This window comes from Vanellus vanellus (assembly GCF_965231255.1).
Source record: "Vanellus vanellus genome assembly, chromosome: 7".
Lineage (NCBI taxonomy): Eukaryota > Metazoa > Chordata > Aves > Charadriiformes > Charadriidae > Vanellus > Vanellus vanellus.
The window spans coordinates 30,833,150-30,857,709 of NC_138912.1; the positions used below are offsets into that span (position 1 = coordinate 30,833,150).

Consider the following 24,560-nt stretch of genomic DNA (forward strand, 5'->3'; position numbering starts at 1 on the left):
TTTCGGTTTCATTACTCCTCTCCAATATATCTAGAAATAACCGTCAACCATTTTTCTTGTAACAAAGCATCTTGTTTCCTTAGTGGCTCCCAAATGTACTCTCTTCTTTTTCAGGGATGTGCATAACTATCATGCTGTCCGTGCCTGTTCTACTTACTTACAGTAATTAGATAGTGCCCACAGACTGCAATGGAAGCCTCACTGAGCCAGACACTGTGTCCTCGGACAGGAGACTCTCCTTGTGCCAAAGAGGTCCCAATCTAAATAGACAAGTGACAAAAAATGGTGGAAGGCAAGTTGGATTTTTTTTTTTTTTTCCTTACAAACTGCAGAGCAAGGTATAGATTAATGAAGTTAGCTACTGGATTGTTTTATCTGGTAAAGCAAAAATACATAATTTCCAGTATTTTCCCCACTTTTAGTTCCTCTTTTGTGGGCAGTGATTTGAGAGATTACTAGTCAGAGATGGGTCGGTGCCCTGCAGTTAGAATGTCTTTCCCTCAAAGGCCTCCAGGTTGAAAGCTGTATCCAAGAACCTTCTGAGCGACACCAGATGCGTGTTCTTGTTGCCTGTGGCAGCTGCAGCAGCAGGCTCTCGGCCAACATACCTTTGTGACAAAAAGAATCAAGCAGACAAATGAGGTGAGAAGAAAGACTATTTTGAAACAAACAAGCATGAGAACATGCTGCTAAATGCATTCAAGTCTGCTTGGCAGATTTGGACATTTAATCATCAATCTTTCTTAAATAAAAATCAATCTAAGTTGCACCATCAGTTATACCTTCTGGTCAGCTTCCCCTTCTTTTCCCCCTCCTGTCGATATTAAGCTGTGTCTTCACCCCCATCCCTCCCAGGGCAGCCAGCTACACTGTCTCATAATTAGATAACTTGCTTTTGGTGATGAAGACTATCATTCCTCCGACAGCTGAATGGCAGATCCAAGAGTCAAACATCTAAAATAAATGCAAAGGTACCTGGACTGAGCTCTGACAACAACTGTTTCCTCCAGAACCTGACTTACTCATCCCCAAATCAAAAACAAATTTAAAAGCAAAAAAAAAAAAACAAAAACAAAAACTAAACAACCCCAAACACCCAAGCAAATTTAAAGGCAAACAAATCAGCCCAGGAGACAGAGCAATTGCTTAAAGTCTCATACCATATAGGTCGCGTGTGGTTCACAATAGTGCGGAAACGAGGTTTGACATAATCATAATATCCACTGTTTTTGTGTTCCTCCTGACACCAAACTAGATCAGCATCTGGATACTTCTCAAGTTCTTCTTTCAGCAGGTCAAAGGGGAATGGTGAGATCTGGAAAGAGAGGGTGATAACTGGCAAAGCTTTCTCTTACATGGTGTTAGCCCAGGGCAGGAAAGCCTTTTACCTATTGGGTATTACAACCAACCATTGCAATGAACCATTTAGTACCTAATATAATTGCTATACATTCTTTAAAGTGAATCATATTTCTTTAATTGATTTCACGCTGTCAGAAGTGAATACACGCATATTTTATAGTTGCACCAGTATAAACAGAAGTAGGTCATAGTCCAGATCTCCCTCTTTCCTGTAGTTTTTGTAGTGAAGTAGCTGTGACAATACAAGTCCTTAATTAGTGAATGACAGTATAACTGCAAAGTGTACTGTTCACAACATTTAAACCCAGCAGACTGGATATGCAAATTTAAGGTGCCATCATATTGTAACCTTCACTTTGTTATGCTGCTCTGGAAAAGTCATCACGCTTTCTGGATCTCATTGTTCAGTACACTATTGATGTGTTCCTTCTCCACAAGGCCATGAAGGATTAGATAATGTCTAGTAAGATGCAAAGTGCTATGAAAACACTATCACCATCCCTTCTGGCAAGTGATACCTATCTAAAAGCATAGGAAACCCCTGCTGAAAGTCTCCCCAAGGACCCTGTCTTCTGAGGATCAGGGAGCTCACCTGCTCAAGTCTGGTTATAGCTACTTGTTTCTCCAGGTCTTGATTCTTTCTCTCTTTCACAAGATCATAGTACACTTTTCCTGTGCAGAAAATCACTCGCTTGACCTCATGTGGTGCGTGAGCTGCCAGCCCATTCTCAGGAATCACGCGTTGGAAAGTAGTACCTAGTTAGAGCACAAATTAGAAAAGTGCTCTCAGTGGAACTGACATTGCAATAAAGCAGCCCAAGAAACAGTCCTTTACTGAGCAAGCAGCAGGTTGCAATGATCACGGGGTTCTGCTGCCTCTCTATTCCTACTTTTCAGACCGTTAATTCTGCTAAAGTGACTTTCAACAGTTTAGTTTCAAGAAGTTAAAAGACTGTCAATAATCCACTCTTTCACACTTAACAGACAGGAACATATTAACAGCAGATTCTTTTTTAGCAGTGTTGTGCATTACACCTTTAATTTAAATTTGATTGGCTCGCTCACCTTTGCCTCTGGTGTTTTTGGTTTTATTTTTCAGAGAATTACCTGAAATGTTGTTTCTTCTTTCCAAGATGATCTCAACCATGTAACATTAATACAGGTTTAGAAAGTTTCAGAATATTTTTATATAAAAGCATAGCACATGTTCATAATGAAACTAAAACTGGCAACTGCAAAAATATTTACACAAGCACACATATCACTGCCATATATTTATGTGATTTAAACCTCTGTTTGAGAGCTAAAACAGCATTAGCCAAAGGAAAAATTGTCATAGTACTGAGCCATATGTACAAGTGATAAGATACAATTTCAAATGGATATCCTCACTGCTAGATATTTTTACCCCGTGATATCATCTCCCAGGAGAACAATTTGCTTGGGATACATGAAACTGGAAGAGGGACTTGATGGTCTAAAAGATCCTTTACTTTGCTCTCTTATATGATTGATTAGAACTATTCCCACATTAACCACCTGCAAGGTAGCAGACAGTGGCATGACCTCCCAGTCTGAATCAGCACACCCACTTACCAGGAGAATAAGCTCCTGTTTGAACCATTTATCTTGGGGGAAGAACAAACATATGAAAGAGGAACTGATTTATATCAGAATTATCCTGTCTCACTGAACAGCAGAATTCGTCATTAAAAAAGACTGAATCTGCGCTTCTTTGGGTCAGCTGGAGACAGTATTCCTCTCCTCCTCCACTTTCCGTTAAAAATCAGAGCAAAAAGAGTTAGCCGAGAGTCAGCAATACTCTACTACTTGCTTCCTCTTCAGCAGGAGCAGGAAAATATGTCAGAATGCAATCTCAATTAGTTTGGCCACTATTGAGGGTTAGCCCGAAATAGAGGGGACTCCCAAGAGAAAGTAATAAATCACAATCCCTATGGCATTTCTAATCTGACTCATTCTACAAAGCTTTTAAAGGGTAATCAAAACCAGCACATGTCTTTGCTTGAGAAGCAAACTTTACTCACCTACAAAAAGGAGATAATGCAATATTTAAGCATATTTATAGACTGTAACTCGCTTTTAAAAAACCCGAGCAGTTCCTCTTTTCTGACAGCAGTCAAGACACCTGCTCGAACTGGAGACAGACCACCACACCTATGCACACTCTCGCTCTGCACGACCGCTTTAATCACTCGCTACATTTCACTGCATTTCCTCACGCTACTCTAACACCTTCTAACCAGGGCACAGCAAGACAAAGCACTCCAGTTTTTGGTACTACCTCCGCAGTCGCTACGTAGCTCTTGGTGCTGATGGCATGCCGACAGCAGCTAGGGGGGTCGCCACACAGCTCTTGGTGCTGATGGCATGCCGACAGCAGCTAGGGGGGTCGCCTGCAGCTCTGGACTCCCTGATCTCACTTCAGATCACTGGTGTGATGTGGCAGCCCCAGAACTGAGCGTCGTAAGAAGAAACGGGCCCCTCATTCTTCCGAATGGGCACAGTCTGATTACAAACTATCCCTCACATCTGGAGGGGGCAGTACAAAGACAAACTCAGTTTTTGTAGGAAGAGAAAAAGAGTGGAGGCACCTAACAGCCTATGCAGGGGAACAACCCTGCAGAAAGGGGAATGCGCTTTCCACTGCCTTTAAGATTAATGGCTGGTTACAAGATAAGCTTGTTAAAAATAAGAATCCATACTTGAAAGCAGATTTTTCAGCAAAAGTCCATGCTGGATCTCACTAAAAGAGCTCCACAGAAATTACGCCAAAGGAAAAGGCAATCTCTACAGAGCAGATTCTCTTCTTCACAGTCTGACACGCAACTTGGTATAGCTACTTATTTGTCCACAATACTTTAAGGTCACTTACCAGACACCATTTCATCAAAACTGGATTTAGCTTCCGGATGCCTCAGCAGTGACTTAGGTGTCAAAATAATCAGCTGTAAGACAGAAATTTTTCCAACACTGAGGAGCTGCTTTATCTACATTATTACATGCAATGTTTGTAACACTGTTCATACAAAAATTACAAGCTATAGATCTAATTAGTGTGAATAGCAAACAGTAAATTATTTTTTCCTGTTCTGAGAGCCTAGGAAGTTTCAAAATTATTCAAATGTTTGGGTAGTCCACTCCATTTAAAGGTTCTCAAAAAACATTGCTTATGCTTCTCTTTGAGAACAAAATCAAATCACAGGCTATGACCCAGTAAAAGATCCACCAGTTGTATCTTAGGTTTTTGAAGTCGCAGCAATTAGATATGCCGATTATAATTATGCAACCTATTAGCTACATAGTGTCTTGACAAGCTCATCTGAAGGTCTGCACAGCCAGAAGGAAGTAAAGCTGAAAATCAAGTTTTAGAATCGTAGTAAGTCAGAGCCGAGTTTCATTCCATCAAATCTGCAACTTCAACCTGTGTTCAATTAAGGCTCTTCACCAACGATTCTTGTTCTTTTCAGCAGTATGTCACATGCAACCAAAGACCCCTCTTTATGTGAGGGTTAATACACCTAGAATAATTAAGTCCATTACAGTAACTTTACCGGTTTTCTGAATGGCAGCAAGATCTGTCTTCTGAGGACATGAAAGTAATTGGCTGGAGTTGAACAATTCACCACAATCCAGTTGCATTCATAGAGCTGGGAGACTTCAAACTGCTCACTGAACTCCTGAGAGAGATGTTAAAGGCGTTAGAAAAATGTTTAAAAGATCAGATAAAAAGGCTTGAAAGCCATCCTTCTATTTCTGACTCTGAGCAACTCCCTCCCTCAAAAAACTTAATTAGTAGATCTCTGCTGAGATTATATTATTAGCTAGGGAAGCATCCCTACAAATCATTCTCTTCTGTTTCTACTTCTTCCTAAAAATGTATGCAAATAAAGGAAAAAAACTTCCATTAATTTCAGCAAGCTAGGAAGTCCAGGAAGGAAGGGTGAGGAGGACTAAGACCTCAGTAGGTGGAAGACACAAAATAGAACCCCTTTGAAAGGCACTTAAAACTATAATTCATTTTTTGAGTGTATAGTTAACTTTCTCCCATTTTTCAGTAGGTGTCCTGTCCTCTTATACTATTTTAATACATAAATTCCATATGTTTTATATTTACGTATTTTACAAATATGTTTTTTTTAATCCAGATGTATGTACATATATATTAGGTAAGCATATATATAGGTATAGGTGCAATAATCTCATTACAGATTGGTACAGCATCTAACATGATTTCCTGGTCCATGGTTTAAGCTCCTACCTTATATGATAATATGTGTAACTTGCTTATTATGTGAAGTTGACAGTGCTTAAATGTAGTCAAACAGGTCTTTATTCTGACATTACCCTGACAAAAATCACGTTTAGATGAGGAAGGACATGGCCTTGGAATCATCATTGCCCCAAGGTAACAAACTCAGGGCCAAAACTGAAACATCCATTTTATTTTGCCCTTTTTTTTTTTTTTAATTGGTGGGCTTTTCAGGTATAGCAGCGTTTTTTAGGAAATCTGCAGTGGGGAAGCGAACGCTCAGTATCCTGTAGAGCTATGTACTTTATCTGTAGAAATGAATGACCAACATATGAAGGTCTTAGCTGAATCAAATTTAGAAGTTGCGTATTTTCATGCTCCCAGCAGTACAATTCAGCTCCACTGCAAAAAGACAGGAGTAGTCTCACTTGGCCTCCTTTAGAAATTAGCTAGAGACACCTATTTGCAGTACGCACAGCAATATAAACAAGCAGAATCACTGGCTCTCAGGAACAGCCATAAAAAGATCATGCTGCCAGAGATTAATTGTATACGACCTCGGCTTTGAAATGAAGCAGCACATACTGCGTACTTCCATTACTTTTACTGGGATCAAGTTAATGTTACCCCAACTCTTGAAACTAAATCTTAACCCGCTATACCTAGCTGAAAGGATGCTTCTTACAAAGAAATATCTCGGAGACTCGAAGAGCAAAAAAAGGACATGGCCTTTGACAAATCTACTTACTGGATAAGCATCAGAATCATCATTGCTCATCTGCAGAAACCTCTCAGGCCTGGCTGATGAATGCTCTGGACCCTGGTAAAGGTATCATTTAAAATAACGTTAAAAAGCCAAATCAGCAGTTGGACATCAGTCTAGGTCACTCACTGCATAAGCACCTCCTGTCACCCCGGCAGCTCTGCACCAGGCTGCACACCCACCCCCAGCCAAAGGCATCAACGGCAGCAGCAGCGAGAGGAGAGGACACACCGCAGGACTGGAATTCTTTGTCTTCTATAAACTGTTTTCATAGGAGAAGATTAGGTTTTACATGGATTTCCAATGCTTTTACCAGCTGCAAGTAATTTCTAGCCTCAGCATAGCTGCACAGTGAAGACCAGCGAAGGGGCAGTAGGTTTACGTGGGCACAAGAACAACCTTGCCAATGCAGGGCAAAAGGGAGATGGAGGAATATCAGGAGGAGAAACACCGCGTGCCTCAGTGTTTCTGACTGACTGACACTGTCACTGACTCACACTTCTTTGGGCCAAAGCACACCTGCGTGCTGAACAGGATCAAACACGAAGTTAACTGCTGGCTACCTTTGCTATATTAGCAACGCAACAAGCAGACTCAGCATCTCCCTCCTACCATTGTTCGCTGTTTGGTACAAGACCAGACAGCCTAGATGACTGCGTCAGCTAAAATGGATCAAAATACAGGTACACGTTATCTGCCAAACTAACCTATGATTAATTTCCGCCTCTGCAGGAGGTACTTTACATTCTGTCAAAGTACTTCACACTCACATCCACTGTCTCACTAGCAGTTCCCAAGGTAATTTGTTTTAGTGCACAAACGTTGTTAGATCCATTTTACACTAGCAAAACATGCATGCTTGTTACACTCTTTTTTCCTGATATTGTCTGTAACCATCTATTACCTTCCCTCTCATATCCTTGTTTATAAAGGATGAGAGAAAGCTGTGAGGAGTACAAGCAGTGTGCCTTTTTATTTATTGCCAATGCTGGCAGCCTTTGCGTGTTCAAGTGACAGTTGCTGTTAGGACGGACTTTCACTTTGGAGACAGTTGCAAAGTATTTTAACCTGAAGACATAAACTATTACACCTCTCAAATAGCTCCACGGCTCCTAAGCTAACGTTGTTCATAAAGAGCTTTCTACTTTATATAGACGTCTCTCATCATAACTTCCTCTGTTGAAACCTGTATGTATGATCTCCAAAATCACTCATTATTTTGACAGCTAGTAGTCCACCATGATTCAACGCATCATCCTCCCTGCTTCCAAGCGCAGGATTCACTCGGCTTCATGGACCAAGGGAATTCAAAGGAAAAAACACTCCACTGGCAACAAAGGAGTTACACAAACAGCCAGGAACTGTGCCTTGCATAATTACTCCTCTTGAAGTCTGTCTCCACTTTTGAGGTGCCAAATAATCTGGTCATAAACGGTCAAGGGCTTGAGAACAAGAGGCAAAGCTGCACAAAACTGTGGTGTGCAGTAGGAGTCCAATATTGCAATACCTCTGTGCTGTATAGATCTATTTGCCGTAAATCAAATCCTACACCAAGTACAACCTACGCATGTACAAAAACAGTGCTTCCCCAGCACACAGAATTCAGTGCACTGGAAACAGAGATGTTGCTAGCCAACAATTACAGGAGAGACGCGTGAGGCTTCCCTAACAAACACGCGTAGGCTACCCCAGCAACAACCTCAATCCAGAGCTTCAGTCTTTACATTGATCTTTGATTTCTCTGCTGACACCATCAGTCAGATTGCAGGCAACTACTCCTGGGATGGGGCAGGTTTTATTCCTACTGTGACCACCTATTCAGGGAGACCTATACTGAACCCATTAGCTACTTTCAGATGCGTCCCCTAGGAGCCATTAGGCAGCAGAGTCTTTCAATCACAGCCAACTTGCTTGTGAATGCATGACCTAGAGGTGAAGGGATCCATATCCCATTACGAATCCTTCCCCAAATCATTCTGTCCCCAACACTGTAGTTATAGAGAGAATAACACTCCTGTAATGGAAAGCTCCTCTGGGAAGATAATGGATTTCAACAGCCTGGTGGGATTCTTAAATATTCTGAAGACACCTGACGGTAGTAGCAAAACAAGCATGTTTCAGAAGATCTGGGCAAATCTTCGCTGCCAAGTGGCTAAGAGAAAAGAAAGATTAAATGTATTGTAAGTAGCAGAGAATCAGCTCCCTTCAGCTGCCTGCTTCCCTGCAGAGGACCACACCTCCTGCTGAGGGCACATTCAGGCTGTCCCTCAGGATTCATTTTAAAAAAGTTAATTTATCAAAACTCTTGCAAATAGCACCACCAAACCCTTTATTCTTTACACACAAGTGAGTATGGAAAGCCATTTGTAAGATATGAATGCACCCCAGTATATCAGGACATGATTATAATTGAATGGAACTAAACTGTTTGTGAGAATGGAAATGATGCAGTTGGTAGGGAAAGGGTCTAAAGCATTTATACAGATGGAGATTGCCACCATGGCACATACTATGCTTTTCTTAATAGAAAACTAGAAACATACATGCATCAATTCATGAATGTTAATGCATTTGAAATGGAGAAAATTAGCTTAGCCTGGCATGATGCTCATGTAACCTTTACAAATAATTTAAAAGATTTGAAGAACAATTCTACTGCTGATACGAACTTCACGTAACATTATATACAGAGCTTGCCCATGCCCCTTCCCTCTAAAACGCTGTCTAGTTCCTCCTACTAGTCACCAAAGAAAGGGGAGTCAACAGCTAGTAGAAACATTTTGCTATTCAGAAAAAGGAAAATTTCTTCTTATATCAGTTACCCAATGTCAATGATTTTGAAGAAGTTTTAAAGTTGTTTCATATCGTTTCATTGCAAGTGAATTTAGTGTAGAGTTTACACAGACATACTTCATGCAAAATAAAACCAAGCAAGTACTGCTAGATAGTAGTGATTCCTTTCTTACTATATGCTAAGTATCCATCTTTCTAGGGAAAGAAGGCACTGTCTTAGGGAAAGATGAAAAAAAAATAAGAGAGAAAAAAAGAAAAAAAAGTGGCATGTACCATGTTTTCCCCATAAGAAGGGCACAAAGCTGAGAGGTCAGAAATATTTCTCCGATCAATCTATCCACATTCTTTTATGTAGCACTGAAGTAGTCCAACATGCCAAACACTGCCTTCATCCCCCCAGCCTCATATCACCACCAGATCCCCAACACACCTTTGGCTTTTACAGCCACAGAGGAAGGCACGGTTGCCTGCATTTCCCTCCCACACGCGCCAGCCAGAGGCTCTCACCATTCCTTCCATTCCGTGCGGCAAGAGCAGGACGATCCCGTTGTGACGAACCCACTTGGCCTGGCCAGAGCTGATGAACTGGTCTATTATACACTGCGCTGTGTTGTGGAAGTCGCCAAACTGGGCCTCCCAGCACACCAGGGCATTGGGACTCGCCATAGCAAAGCCAAGTTCAAAACCTGAGAACCAGGTAAGCAGAAGAATTAGAAAAGAAACAGACTTACTGAGAATTCTGTTGGTTTCTCATTAAAACAAAATTAATTTAAAACAAACCCAAAACAGAGCATGAACTTGATTTTTGTAGCCCTGTTGTAAATCATGCAGGTTTTAGTAGTACCGATTCCATCAGAAAGATTAACAAGTGACATTTTTCCAACACTGACTCCAATCTTTCAAACTTTTCCTCAAACATTTAAATATCATAGGAGTTCTTAAATGAACTAAACCCCCTCCCTTAGCTCAGACTTTGGTGTGACATTTTCCCAAGAGCTTACTGAGGTAAGTACCATCTTTTCCTGTAAAAATCCACTTACAACCCAGAAGCTATTTCAAGAAGCTAGTTCACGAAGCTACTTGTTAATTTTATTACCTGCACAGCTCTGCACAACACTGGAGTCCCCGTCCCGTGTCCCCCCCTCATATGCAGGCACTGAACAAAATTATCAGAGCCCTCAATCTTCTATAGGCAGGATGATAGTCTTCAGATCTTCAAAAAACCATCAACGTAATAGGTGCATGGGAGACACATCTGGGACTCAGGTAAACAATCCTTTCTTTGGCAGGGTTAAGGACCCTTTAGGTCTCTGCCTCGGTGGCAGAGAGGAGACCAGAAGTGCTCTTCATGGGGAGAACACTCACTACAAGAAAGACATTGAGGTGCTGGAGTGTGTCCAGAGAAGGACAACGGAGCTGGTGAGGGGTCTGAAGAACAAGTCCTGTGAGGAGCAGCTGAGGGAACTGGGGTTGTTTAGCCTGGAGAAAAGGAGGCTCAAAGGAGACCTTATCACTCTCTGCAACTACCTGAAAGGAGGTTGTAGCCAGGTGCAGGTCGGCCTCTTCTCCCAAGTAACAAGCGATAAGGCAAGAGGAAACAGCCTCAAGTTGCTCCAGAGGAGGTTGAGATTGGATATTAGGAAAAATTTCTTCACCGAAAGGGTTATCAAGCATTGGAACAGGCTGCCCAGGGAAGTGGTTGAGTCACCATCCCTGGAGGTTATTTAAAAGACAGGTAGATGTGAAACTTAGGGACATGGCTTAGTGGTGGACTTGGCAGCGTCAGGTTTGCAGTTGGACTGGATGATCTTAAAGGTCTTTTCCGACCTACATGATTCTACAACATCACTAGTTCACCCAGTGAAAACAGAAAGATGTAACCTCCTCCCTCTCCACTCTGTCAAAGATCTCAACTCATTTTCAGGTGGCTCACAGTAGCAGGTAAGTGCAGGAATTTCCCTAACCGTGTGCTGTTTGCACTGTAAATTCATCAACTCCACACAGAGCAGAAGGGCCACACAATCCCACGCACGCAGCCATGTTGGGTTAACGCAGCAGGACAAACATACAGCAGCAGCCCAGTTGACAGCAGCTCCGGCACTGTGCACAGAGCAAGCCAGGCAGCTTGCTGTCTGCTCTTAAAACTTGTCAAAGCCCAAACAGAACTGAAGGCTCTCAACAGGCTCCCTGAGTGTCTCTTAAAAGGCAGAAACAAATTATTGCTCTCACTGAGAGACCTGCTGCAGTACAATAAAGCCCCAGCTCTTATGGGGCTTATACAGGACCTGGGGAGATGATTGGCAAAGAGACAAAAGAAACCAAATCAAACTGCTACTGCAACGTAAGCCAGGTAAGTGATTCCTAATAGCTCTGCAAAGGCAAAAGATAGAAAACCGCAAGGGTGTTTGCATGTGCTACACGGCCTCTGCTGCGTAGCTTTAAAAAAAACCTACGGAAGTCTGTGTCACATCAGAACATGAAAACCTAGCTAGGTGCAATGTACCTGTCTCAGTCTAATGACCATCCTTAAATTTAAGGTATTTTTCTCTATCATATTCCAGAGTGAATACCTAAATATATCTAATAATACAAAAATATATATTTGATATCTGCTCATATTTTCCTTTGACACTTCAATATAGCTGAGCCTGGAGTACTGAGCCGATACCTGTACTCGTATTCTACACCTACAGTTTGGAATGTTTAAACCTCCAAAAGTTAAAGCTTTCAGTTAAAAAGTGCTATGTAGTGCTGCTCTGGATGTAAATGTTCTGACTGAGGGAAAGCTGACTCAATACACATAGAGAATATTTGATGGATAAATACGTTTTAAGTTGAAGTTTTTAAGTTCTGCACAGAATATAACAATCTATTTTCAAATACAGAACTGTAACATGGGAAGTCTCTCAGTGAAGGTTACCCCAGCAGAGCAACCAGCTTCGCTGTTGTAAAATTTTATTTTAAAAGTTACGGTAACAAGTTGTAACTCTTTCCTGAGTAACTGCAAGACTGTAAAATACCTCAGAAGGAGCTAACAGACTGATACGGATTTCTTATCTCCTTGCTCCTTCTTTATTTTAAGATCTGCATATGTAACCTAAGTTGCAGAGAGTGTCCCATCCTGCTAGCACCGATCTACACTGAGCTCAGCTTCACGTTTTTGCTATGTACAGTCACTGTAATTTCCATTTTTGCCTGGTTTCCTTACAGTGACATGGTAGCCACTCAAATGCTGTTCTACAATACACGTTCGATAGGAAAACCAGCTTAGGCAAGACTAAACAGTTTCTGGTAACAAAATATCTGTACTACTTAATTTGTCTCACTGGCCCCCAGCCTCCCCCCACCCGCAAACACTGACAAGAGTGGTGCACATTTGATGAAGACAGAAATGCGCCTAAGACTGGCACTTGAGATGCAGAGAGAAATCCCTTCATATCTGAGAGGACGGTACACCTACCTAGATACTATGCATTGATTCGGGTATCTCCTCCTTTTTTAACTTGCAGACATTCTCAGGATACAGGACAAAAATATCAACATGTAAAACCTCATGTTGTGGATAGGATTTCCTAAACCCAAAGGTGGCTATAAGTCCAAATGCAATCATAAGTCAGGAACCTAACATGCCTCCTAAATATTGCATATCAGTAAAATCCAACACTGCTTTGTGACCACCAGTATTTAGTAAACTACAGTAAACTGTCGTGAAGCCATGAGAAAACCCAAAGTTATTGGAACCATAGTTACTGACTCTGATCAAACCCACTCTACAACTCTTCTAATCAGCAAAGTTTCAGGAACTTAAAAAAAAAAACTCGGGCTGCCTGGAAGAGACGAGCTTAGCATCTTGACAGTCTCCACACACAGAAGGCTACTGTTACAGGGTCCCTAGCAAGCACTAGCTGACATCTCTCATACACTTACAATTTGCAATCTATGCCCTGGTGACCTGACCCTGCAGTCCCTCTAAGAGGCCCTCTCTTTGTGGAATTCAGCGAACAACATAATGACTTCAAAGACAAATACCAAAAAACTATATAAGCAATAATAGAAAAATACCTAAAATACTTTTTAGATGGCCTGGCATTCCAAGCTTTAACAAAAATTGAATATATTATGAGATAGAAGAGAACAACACATGGCACATACAAAATGAGAGTTACTTTAATGTTATCACTGCAAGGTAATTGACTTAGCTATGGACTACAATTTCAGGATCAAGTCAAACCTATTCAAAACCTCTTTATCCTTTTTCAGTTTTGTTCAACTTTTACTTTATGTTCCCTAACAGAGAGACACTCAGAGCTCTAAGCTAAGATTGAGGTCTTTGTATGCTGGATGCCACAAACATATACAAGCAGTTCCTTCCCTTAAAGTTTTACTGTCAAACTGGAGAAAAACGAAAAAAAAAAAAAAAAAAAAAAAAAAAAAAAAGAGTAAAGGACAAGTATTTCCACCTTATAAAATTAAGAACTAATGAACATGCAGTTACATAAAGTTTAAACTAATTTGTCCAGTTCCACAAGGAAAACCCTCAACAAAGCTAGTGAGAGTAGTCATGTAGGAAAGAAGTCCCTCTGTAACACGAACTACAAGAAACATCCTTCCAACACTTGACATAGGTCATCTATGCACAAAACTGAAATTGCTTTAGCTTAACTCGATGACTACAGCTAAATTGGAACTACAGGATTTCTTTCTTCTGCTCCAGGAAGAGGCTCTTCAGTCAATGTCAGCATACAAACTTTCCTTGAAGGTTAGCAGAGGAACAAATGCAGGTCAAATTAACTGCATGAGAGAAAAAGCAACAAGAGCTTCAAGTGAAATTGTTTATTCACAGAAAAAAAAAAAAAAAAGTGTTTTACATATTGTTTTTATAGTGTGTATTCATAGTCTACTCCTTGGTAATTCCAACCCAGCATTTTGTTTACCATCTCCATGGCAAGAAACCTTTGAGTCATGAGGCTTCTGTGCTGCTGAACTCTGAACTTCATCTATGACTCCAGCAGATGCTCACGTTCACACCAAAAGGCAACTAGCAAGTTAGAGGCCAAAAGGAGACTGGTAAATCAGACAGGTGGCCTTTCATCTGTGAGTCACCACGACGGTGCCTTACCAAAGGGGATGGCTTTTGCTGACCATCCTTTTGGTCTTACTGCCTGAACGGCCTTTCTTTCAGAACACACTTTAAGTCTCTGTCCTCCTAATTTGTGTGATTCTGTTGTTTTTAACACACTGCAAACAGTGGAAAAATTTACACAACTCCTTCCACGCATGTTCCCAAAGGTATCTGAAAAATAGATTTCCCTAGATAGGCTTGAATCCCATTCTAATTTTACACAAGCATTAAGAGACCATTTCTACTGATTGGGTGACATGGTTGAGAAAATATGCAATATGCTCAAGACTTATCTGAGCATATGCTGCTCTCTGTAAGGTTGGGGTAATCTAGCTTTTAGAGAAGAACAAACTGAAGTCTTGACCACTTGGAGTTATCGATAATCACACAGTGCTTTACAAAGAGCATGGAGCGCTGTGCGTATTTAAAACTTGGTCAGAACACAGACGTTATTCTGTTTCATATACCAAAATCACTCCTAAGATTCATACGGATAAAAGAAATTTCTCATTTCCTATCTTGTTGCCCACTTTGTGCTAATGATCTCCACAAGGTGAGAACATCCTGGGTGAAGCCTCATTGAAAGGTGTGATCCTAACAGAGATACATTTTGCAAGCTTTCTGACAACCGTAAAAATATCTGGGAAAATACATCCAAATGTAATCTATACATTCTGATTAATATTTTGAAATAAATTCTGCCAAGACTATATTTCATGGAACATGTGTCTGTGGTACACCCACCTCTGGTGTACCCGAACTCATTTTCCACCAGGAAATGAGAGTTCCTAATGTTAAAGCTATTGCACGAGCAATTATAGCAATTGCGAGGGAGTCTGTCAAGAATTACGACTCCTACCTGCATGTGGAGAAAATAATTTAAGGAACAATATCTGAACTGCTAAATTAAAAAAAAAAAAAAAAATATTGGCAGAAAGACATCTAGACAGATGCCAGGTGAACAATCCAGGAGAGAGTGAGCTGCTCAACCTGAACGGGATTTGTGGGAACACCAGCTGAGTCAAGGGCAGGGAAGGTGACCCGAGCTAGAAAGACTGCACAGTTCCAGAGGTGGGACATGAACTGCAGGGGAGCAGGTTCCTACCCAAGCCCCTCATGAGGGCTCAACTTCAGACCAGAGTAACAGGTTAAAAACCAAAAACAAAATAAAAAAAACACTGCAGCAGAGACCATGCAAACTTTTACTGTTTGTGCCTGCAGAGACAAGAACCGAACATTTCTTCGGAATGCTGTGCAAACTTTGAGTTTAAAGGATCAACTCTTACACAGCTAGAAACACAGACAACAGGTTTAAGCTGTGAGAAAATCCAGTGCCAAGACAACCAGGCTGGAAGACGCAGTTTGCAAAGAACGACAGGTAACGAACCCGCACACCCAAAGGGTGGCGGAGAGCCACCAGGCAGCTGCCCAACCCCAGGCAGCCGCTCAGATCAGAGCACACCAGGGCACAGGGGACCCAGGACCCAGCACAGCAGTTTGGTAAAATTCCAAACTGAGGGGAGAAAGGAAAGGAAAGTACACAGCACTTGACTAAGGTTGCAAAACTAATGCTTTAATTGCTGAAGTTCATTAAGGTCCCTAGATGACAGGCATAGCAGAAATGCTTGTTTCCATTAGTCTAGTTCCTGCTGTGCTCCCTTACTGTTCTTTCGTCACTCTGGCAGAGAAAGAGGTATTGTCAAGCAAAGTGGCAGCTTACACAGCATATTACGCTGTGTTTTTCCCTACAGCACTTTTCACGATTGTCATAAGAACTGTAGTTTTTCAATTAACATAAGTAAGGCTATAGCTTAATTCAATATGATTTTAAATTGACTTAAGGCATGAATGTGAAGTAATGGTTATAGAGGGCTTATCAGCGCAGGGTTTTAATGTCAGAATGAGGAAAGTTACAAAACAGATTTGTGCTATGTTTCACAGAAAATCTAAGCACGGGAATTAACGGAGGGACATGCCTCCTTTCACAAACCCAAACAGAGCCCAGGAAAAAGCAAAGTTAACACCCATCTGGTGGCTGACTCTATTAAACAGAGAGACTGATGCCTTCTCAGAGCTCCATGCAGATGCCATTGAGAACTTGGTCCTTGGTTACTACAGTCTGTCTCACTTCCTAACACAGTTTCTGACAGGTAATTGTATTTGCTACTCCTAACCTTAAAAATATTAAAAATATGTTGGTCTGAATGAGTAGTAATACTACATATTTCACCCTAGGAGTGCATTTAAAAAAAAAAAAGTTCAAATCAATACCTGTCCTCTTCCCTTCATCTTTTCCTTTAAACATGAAGTTCCCCCTTGAAAAAGCTGTACTCCAGGTCTCATGGTTCAGGAATTTGCTGAACTAGGCACTAGGTCCAAGTCCATCTTGCCTGGATGTTCCCTGGAAGTTCCCAGTATGGGATGCTACAGCCCAAGACCTCTCAAAGCCAGTACTGAACCTGATAGGGAGAATCACACCTCCCGGATGGAGAATCAACACTACACAAGTCATTCTGAGGGCAGTAAAGACAGACAGGAGATCCTTTCAAGTATTTAAAAAATGCTGAAGAGGTAGCATGGAGTGCCTGTAAGTTACTTTTGCTTTTCTCCTCTATCTCGATCAGCAAATAAACTCAGACAAATTTCTTTGCTTAAATGACTTCACACAGCCATCACTTACATTGCCAGACATTCAGTTTCAGTAAAAGGGAAAATTTATAGCTAGATGAGTGGATGCACAACTGAATTGTAATAATCTGGATATAGCTAAAAATAGTAGGCATAGGACGTCAAACAAAATTATCAGAGGTTGTTAAATACTCTGATTTAATGCCTCAGTATACACACTCCACAGCTCCCTGTATACAAAGCATAAGCAACTGTTTGAACTACAAGTTAACAAGACTGCCTTTGTTTTATTTTTAAGTGAAATCAATCTTGTCAGAGTATCATTTTAATGAAGCAGTTACACCCCAGGTGTTCCTAACCAGCTCAACAGTAACTTGGTGCAAAGCTCACAGCTCTGAACAGATGCCAGCTCTTGGCATATGTACCTGCCAAGAAAATAATCTGTAGTTTTATCATGCTGGGCCATTCAATCCATTTTTACTTAGCTCTAATTCACAGAAACTAAGGGAATTCCCAAAATGCTTCTGAGGTGCTGCCTGTTACCACAGTCATAAATTAAATTCTTAACACTTTTTTTTTTTTTTTTTTTATATCCTCTTACAACCCTCCCACCCCCCACCAAATACTTAGGGCACTGATCACAAACTGTTCCTTGTAACAGGCTTATATAGTAGAAACAGCAGTTAGAGAAAATAAAGTGTTGGGGTTTCTTGTGACTCTTGATGAATCAACTCCTTGAACAACTGCAAAAGTTCACTTATTTTTCCACATAATAAAAAGGAGCCCCAGTGATGTTATCAGCCAAACAGGCAGCAATTGGAGTACACCCTCTTTGACTGAGATGGTTAACTAGAAGAGACATGTTCACACACTGCTACTTAGCCCAACACTCTCTCTCTATGGATACAAAGCACAAGAGTAAACATGTTGGAGAAGGTCGATTAGTAAAAGCCGGCAAGGGAGAGGAACCTTAATTATAAAATCACGTCAACATAAAAACGTGGCATTTTTAGTTAAAAAAAATAATCACACTCATCAACTATTTCTATCCATCTCCTTTACTGTTAGAAAAGAGCTCAGATGAGGGACTTAGGTTCTTCAAAACTAACTTGATATTTTTAACTTTTAAGAACTTTGTCATCACATCTGCTGAAGCAGAACTGCGCAGAAATAGTATTCGTGTTTTCAGTGTGCAAACAAACCCATATTTTGCCCTATTGCTTGTATTCAATGAAAGTTATTAAATCAACTTTCACATTTCTATTGCTGGGGAAGGGGGAAGAGCAATAGCGAGCAGGATGAGATCAAGAAAGAGAAAGAAAGAGTGCCTACTTTGTTAATTTTTTTGAAGAACAGAATTGTGGCAGTAAGAATTGCCCTTAACACAATATCAACGCTAGGCTTCCTAGACCTATTGAGGTGTAACTTTTGGAACAAAATCAGATTTCAACCATATCCATACATTTGTCACTTTCACATTTGGGTGCATTATTTGAATGTTAAAAAAAAAAACAAAAAACAAACCACTAAACCAAAACCAAACCCAGAAACCTATGACCCACTTACCTTAAAATTTGCTGCAACACTGTAAACAGGCTCAAGTTAAGAAATCCCAGACTAAATTGTGAGAAACAATAGGAAACCAGAAATAAACATTAAAAAAAAAAATCATTCTCTGAAATTAAATTATTGCTTTTTATCTATGCCAATTATTTTTCTTGTGTTTATACACATCATCTTTTGCACTCTCCTATTCAGAGTTGACATTTACATGTTACTATATTAGCTTATAGAGATACAAACTTCTGTTGACTCCAATTCTGCCACAGAGCTAACAAAAATACCCCCAAAAATCTCAGCTCTTCAGCCCATGCTTCAACTGCATAGTTTTATACCATTTTAATTTTAATATTATTAGCAATAGGTACTACATAGCATATGTTGTGCTGGTTTGGGCTGAAGTAGCATTAAATTTCTTCACAGTAGCTGGTATGGGTCTGTGTTTTGGATTTGTGCTGGAAACAGTGTTGATAACGCAGTGATGTTTTTGTTATTGCTGAGCAGTGCTTACACAGCCTCAAGGCCTTTTCTGCTCCTCACCCCACCCCACCCGCGAGTCGACTGGGGGAGCACAAGAAGCTGGGAGGGGACACAGCCGGGACAGCTGACCCCACCTGGGCAAAGGGATATCCCATGCCATATGACGTCATGCTCAGCATATAAAGCTGGGGGAAGAAGGAGGAAGGGGGGAACATTTGGAGTTATGCGTTTGTCTTCCCAAGTCACCGTTATGCGTGACGGAGCCCGGCTTCCCTGGGGATGGCTGAACACCTGCCTGCCCGTGGGAAGTAGTGAATGAATTCCTTGTTTTGCTTTGCTTGTGTGCACAGCTTTTGCTTTACCTATTAAACTGTCTTTATCTCAACCCACACGTTTTCTCTCTTTTACCCTTCCCATTCTCTCCCCCATCCCAGTGGTGGGGAGCGAGTGAGCAGCTGTGTGGGGCTTAGTTGCCGGCTGGGGTTAAACCATGACATATGTAAAAAAGACTATGCGATCAAGTATCTCTGGAACTTTGAAGCAGGCAGCTATCAATTACCATCTTTATCTACTACAATGTCTCATCTTTTTCTTTCACACTAGCTCTGAAATGGATATGAAACAATACTTCATTATTTATCCATAGAATCAATAACATTTTTGATAAATTATTAGATGCATTTGTTTTGTGCTCCACATTCCTCTTGCCACCCTCGTCATGTCAAAGTGAGGTTATCCATTCTCTGTGGCTGAAGCTAAAAAATCTGTCCAGTACCAAAAATATAATTCACTATGATTAATACTACCACTAACAAGAATTTGTTTTCTTGAAATAGCACCATTCAGAATAGCAGTTCAAATAAGGATAGGATGGATTTTTACATCTGTATTACAAAGTGTCCCTGATTTTGTTGACAGCTCGTCCCCTTTTAAAAAGCATTAGGCGCATGTTCCAGCATTGCCGAGATCAACCACAACAGATGGATACTTCCAACTGAAGCCCCTAACTGTAAAATGTGGGGATGCCTCTCCAAGAGATGCCAGAACCTGAGAGGGAGGGCTTTGATATCTGTTTCATATATAACTGTTTTACAGCTTTTTCCACATTCTCTTTCTTGCTGAGCTCTGCTTCTTGTATCGCTATGTTGTCCTCTGAAATTCATCCCCTGTCATTACTAGGCAATTTCCTGTTGCATACTAATGAGACCAATGCTAACATATTCTGTGACTTTTCCATCAAAAGCTGCTTAAGTCTCCTGGTTTATAGTTTTGAAGTACAAGCACGTTCTAAGCAGCCTAAACAAACAGGTGTACCATTTGAAGAGTGCAGGAAGTTTTGCACTGCAAGCACGTTGAAACCCGCAAATTCATATGCTTGATACCACAGGCAACATGTTCAAAAATTAAAGAAAACAAAAAAGAAACAAAAATGCAAACAAACATCCCATTGAAGTTTTCCCCTTTAACTTTTAATTTATTCTACAATGTTAAAACTAAAATATACATTAAAAACGAAACCCATTTTAGCATGCTGCAGGAAAAAACCAAGAGTCTGGCTTAAAGTCTGTACTACAATGAGTTTTTAAAAACCCTTCAAGATAAGACGACAACAAATCTTACAATGAACAGAGTATATTTATTGAATCTCCTGGTTGAACTACTTTTTTTCAGGGGGTGAGTTGGGGGGGAAATAGTTCAGGCATTTTGACTGTATTTTAGGCCCCCGTGCCGCAGTTTCTGGCTGCCACCTGAGACAAAACTGCTATGAATGTGATAATCTCAAAATACAACAAGGCAGACTTTGTTTGCTTTTAAATGCTACCAGAAGGAGGCTTTGTTTGTTTTGAGGCTTGGCAAACTCAAGTAACAAAGTAAAACTTTGTAGCCAGAAGGCTTAACCCCCTTAAAGCAAAACCAGAAAAAAATAAAATCTCTTATTTAGCAGTCATCAGTTCCTACATCTTGTTTGAGACCTATTAAAACATCAGCAGACCTGTCAGATAGTTCCCCGAGACATACCTAAGACACCATATTCGGACAGGGAGCTGTTGCACACAGTATAGGGGGCCTGCTGCTCCCAGAGGTGATTCATGGGGACACACGTTCTCTTGTCAACCTCTTGATCATGAAGCACGTGATGACGATGGCTGCAAACAAGCATTGACAGAAATTTATTAGCTAAGAATAACTTTGGTCTTTAACAGAGCTATTTTCAAAGATCAACATTCAAAGCTACGTTCTAGAAAGCATGCAACCACCACAGTTACCTTTGCCTGACACAACACCGTGGTTTGGCTGAAAACTAGCGATAGCATCATGTGCCCAAATACAGCTGCTGCACTATAAGGACTTTCACTGACTATCCAAGCTTGTTCTCAAGCACTCACGGAAGCTGAAAATACCTTATGGCTAGTAGATCTTGAGGGGAGAGGGGAAAAGGTGGTGAGGTTGTTACTATAAAATAGACTGATTGAAGTAAAAATAAAAAATATAAATATAAATATAATATAAATATAAAAAAATAAAAAAATGTTATTAAAACATTTCCCTCTGCCTCCCCGGCAAATTCTATTAATCTTTTCCTTAAAACAACTGTTGTTTGTCTTTTATGCAAAATTTAATCTAATCTAATCCCAGCACCAAGACTTGAAGCAGTTGTATCCTCTTTCCTGCTATTTCCACTTGCATGCACCATTTACAGTTCTCTAGAACACCATTAATCAGCATTAGAATGGGGCACTGAGGAACACTACCAAAACAGAGATGACTGAAGTAATTACTGTAATTCATTAACTCTCTGAGCAGACTAACTGAGCGAATCACACCAATATGTCCAGCTTTACAACTGCTAACATAAGGACAGTGATTACACTGGTAACGACTACTGTGTGTTGTATAGCTGCAAGACTGAACTGAAGATTGAACCTTTTTGTACTTCCCTTTGCTATAATGAACGAGCAAAAGAGCTCTGAAATGTATTTAGAAGTCAACAATATAAGTCCAGGAAAAGAGAGAGTATCTCTGAAGCACGGCACAGGGAGGGAGATAGACAGGGGAAAATACACGTACCAGACAGCTGTTAGGCAGAAATAATTTTTGACATTGTCATTTTATTTTTGTCGTTCAGCCGAAGACAGAAGGCCTAGTGCGGCGATAAGCTTCTTGGGCATCAAGTTTTGTGTTTCTTCAGCAAAAGGTGATTACAACGAGCATAGACAGACGGCCAGAAATACAAACATGCAAGTCAGATTTTGCTGTTGCATGATTGTCAGGTTTACTGGCATCAAACCAGTTCAGAATTAAGTCTCTCTTCCCCCGCTTCCCTTCTGTGAGGGGCTGATTCCAAGAACTGTCTCAAAGCTTGCTTGTGTGTGCTTGCCTAATGAAACAAGGCAGAGCCGCACAACCCGGCGGCATTGCAGTTTGCAAGGAACCTGTGCAAACTTGCTATAAGCAACCCACTCTTGCTCATTAGGCACCACTAGACCCAGCCATTACCCGGGCTGGGCCGGCAGCCCGCCAAAAAGCCTGTCCTGTCTACCGCCAAGAGTACCTGAAGCGCATGACAGGTGAAACCAAAGGCGCATGAACAGCACGTGAAACAGATGTGCATGCGCCAATTCCTAAATAAAAGACCGTAGTAGCAAGCCTCAGTGCTGGCAGCCCACCACCGAAGAATAGTAAAGTCCAACGGGATGCCTCCGGATGAAGAATTTGGACCAACGGGATGCCACTGGATCCCTGGTGGTGACTATCTTGAGCCTATCTCTCCGAATGCTTGCTTGATTTCCTCCTAATGTTTCTTGTCTTTTCTATTGCTCTACTCTCCTGTAATCATTCAATAAAATAGCCTAATGAGCGGCATCTGACCTTGTTTGTATCTTAGTCTCACTCTTGGGATCACCAGAAACCTTCCCCGAGCCCGTGACTGGACCGGGACCCTACACCTTCTCCAGACTGTGTCTCCAAGATGAGAAGGGGCCAACTCCTTCTATCTGCAGCTTTATCTACCTTCTGCCTATTAGTAATGTTTTACTCTGAAATAGAAAGAAAGCAAGTCATCACATTGAATACTGACAGAAAGTACTATTTTCTAGACAGTACTTCAGATGCTCCAAAATAATGAAAGCACTCCCATCGTGTCGTTTTCATTATGGCAATGCAGTATCTTCAGGTCTTCCCAAATTCTAGCCAATACTCCCTCTTCAATTAGTCCCAGAGATTTGTCCAAGGATTTTTTGGGGTGAAGAAGGGTCTTCTCAGTCCAGAGAGAGGATAAAATGACATACACTTTCCATGTATTTGCAACATGTTTTTTTCCAATAAAAATGCACTAGCATTTTCAGAGGTCTGCAGTTGTTAGGGAAGTTGCTCACCTTTATTATAAATGACAAAGAAACCAAACCAGAGGTAAAAAAAGAGCACCTGTACTGAGAACTGCAGCATCTTAGATATGCTTGTACCACAAGTTAACCTATTCCTCTGATTAAATGAGCCTGAGTAAAAGTATACCAGGCTGTCTTACACATTTCTACACTGTTCTCTCCTGTTTAACAAAGTAGTTGAATATTCTCTGACTTCCTCGGGTCCAAGGCATTATTTTAAACTCACCCTTTATTGTTCAATCGCCCTATCACATTCATAACAAAAATTCATAATCACACCATAGACTAGCATTTTGTAGATCCCACTATCCATCAGGCAAACTCAAAACCCTGCAGTAAAGCAGAACCAGGTTACTGTAAACCAAACATCTGCAGTACCAGCTTCAGACCTGAACTTCAAAAGAATTTATTTGAATGCCTTTTTACTCCTTTTCTAAAAGACTGAATAATAAAATCCACATGGCATAGGAATGAATCCTTAGCTAGTCTTCACTCTGAACAGTTTTTATTTCATTTTTCCCTATATTGCTGTGAGCACAACAATTATTTTTAACTTAAACAAACATCAAAAGCTGGATGATAGTTCTGGAAAATCCTCTTCCACCAGTGAGAGAAATGGGAATGCAGAGAATCAGTATTCTCAAGACAAGTTTATAGGCATGCGCGAGACATGACTAAGCACTCACCTGAAATAGGTGGGAAGGTTGCTAAAAAAATGAACACGTGTTCCTCTCCCTGGTGATGCTCACCTCTTTACAAGACCATGGTACTGAAATCAAGGAGGATGAGACATTGGGGGGATAAGGGGGTGGCAGGGTGGAATCTCCCCATTTCCAGTTTTGTTTTCAGGTCTTGTCTGAAGGATTTTGTTAAACTGCCGTTAGAATGGGAGCAAAAAGAAGAAAGCCCAAAAGACTGGATACCAAATGAAGCTCAGCACAGAGAACAGCACTGTACCAGAGAAAACAGGCACCAAGATTTATCTCTCTTTTCTGCAAGCATTCACAATGAAGCACAGTGCAGCTGCTAGTTCATTCACCCCCAGCAATGGGCTTCGCATCGAAGGCTTCAATTAAATACATCATTAGCATTTCACTCCACAGAGAATCAGGTAAGGCAGCAGAACTGTATATATTTTTATGAAGTGATCAGATTCTGCATTCATTCATGCTCCACAGTCATTAAAAGTCTCAGTAC

The 24,560-nt window shown here is 40.9% G+C and overlaps 1 protein-coding gene across 2 annotated transcripts in view; it reads right to left on the reverse strand.

The window, feature by feature from the left end:
- Nucleotides 1-484: 484 nt before the first annotated feature.
- The window catches only part of OGDHL (oxoglutarate dehydrogenase L), a gene marked incomplete at both ends in the record, with an annotated part of 51,462 nt that continues 27,386 nt past the window's right edge, over nt 485-24,560 (reverse strand). For both annotated transcript variants that reach the window (XM_082486215.1, XM_082486216.1), the window contains 8 exons: nt 485-608; nt 1,161-1,315; nt 1,955-2,118; nt 4,256-4,328; nt 4,935-5,060; nt 6,381-6,452; nt 9,696-9,874; nt 20,998-21,125. In XM_082486215.1, the coding sequence (XP_082342341.1) occupies nt 485-608; nt 1,161-1,315; nt 1,955-2,118; nt 4,256-4,328; nt 4,935-5,060; nt 6,381-6,452; nt 9,696-9,874; nt 20,998-21,125 (1,021 nt within the window). The remainder of the gene's footprint in view (nt 609-1,160; nt 1,316-1,954; nt 2,119-4,255; nt 4,329-4,934; nt 5,061-6,380; nt 6,453-9,695; nt 9,875-20,997; nt 21,126-24,560) is intronic.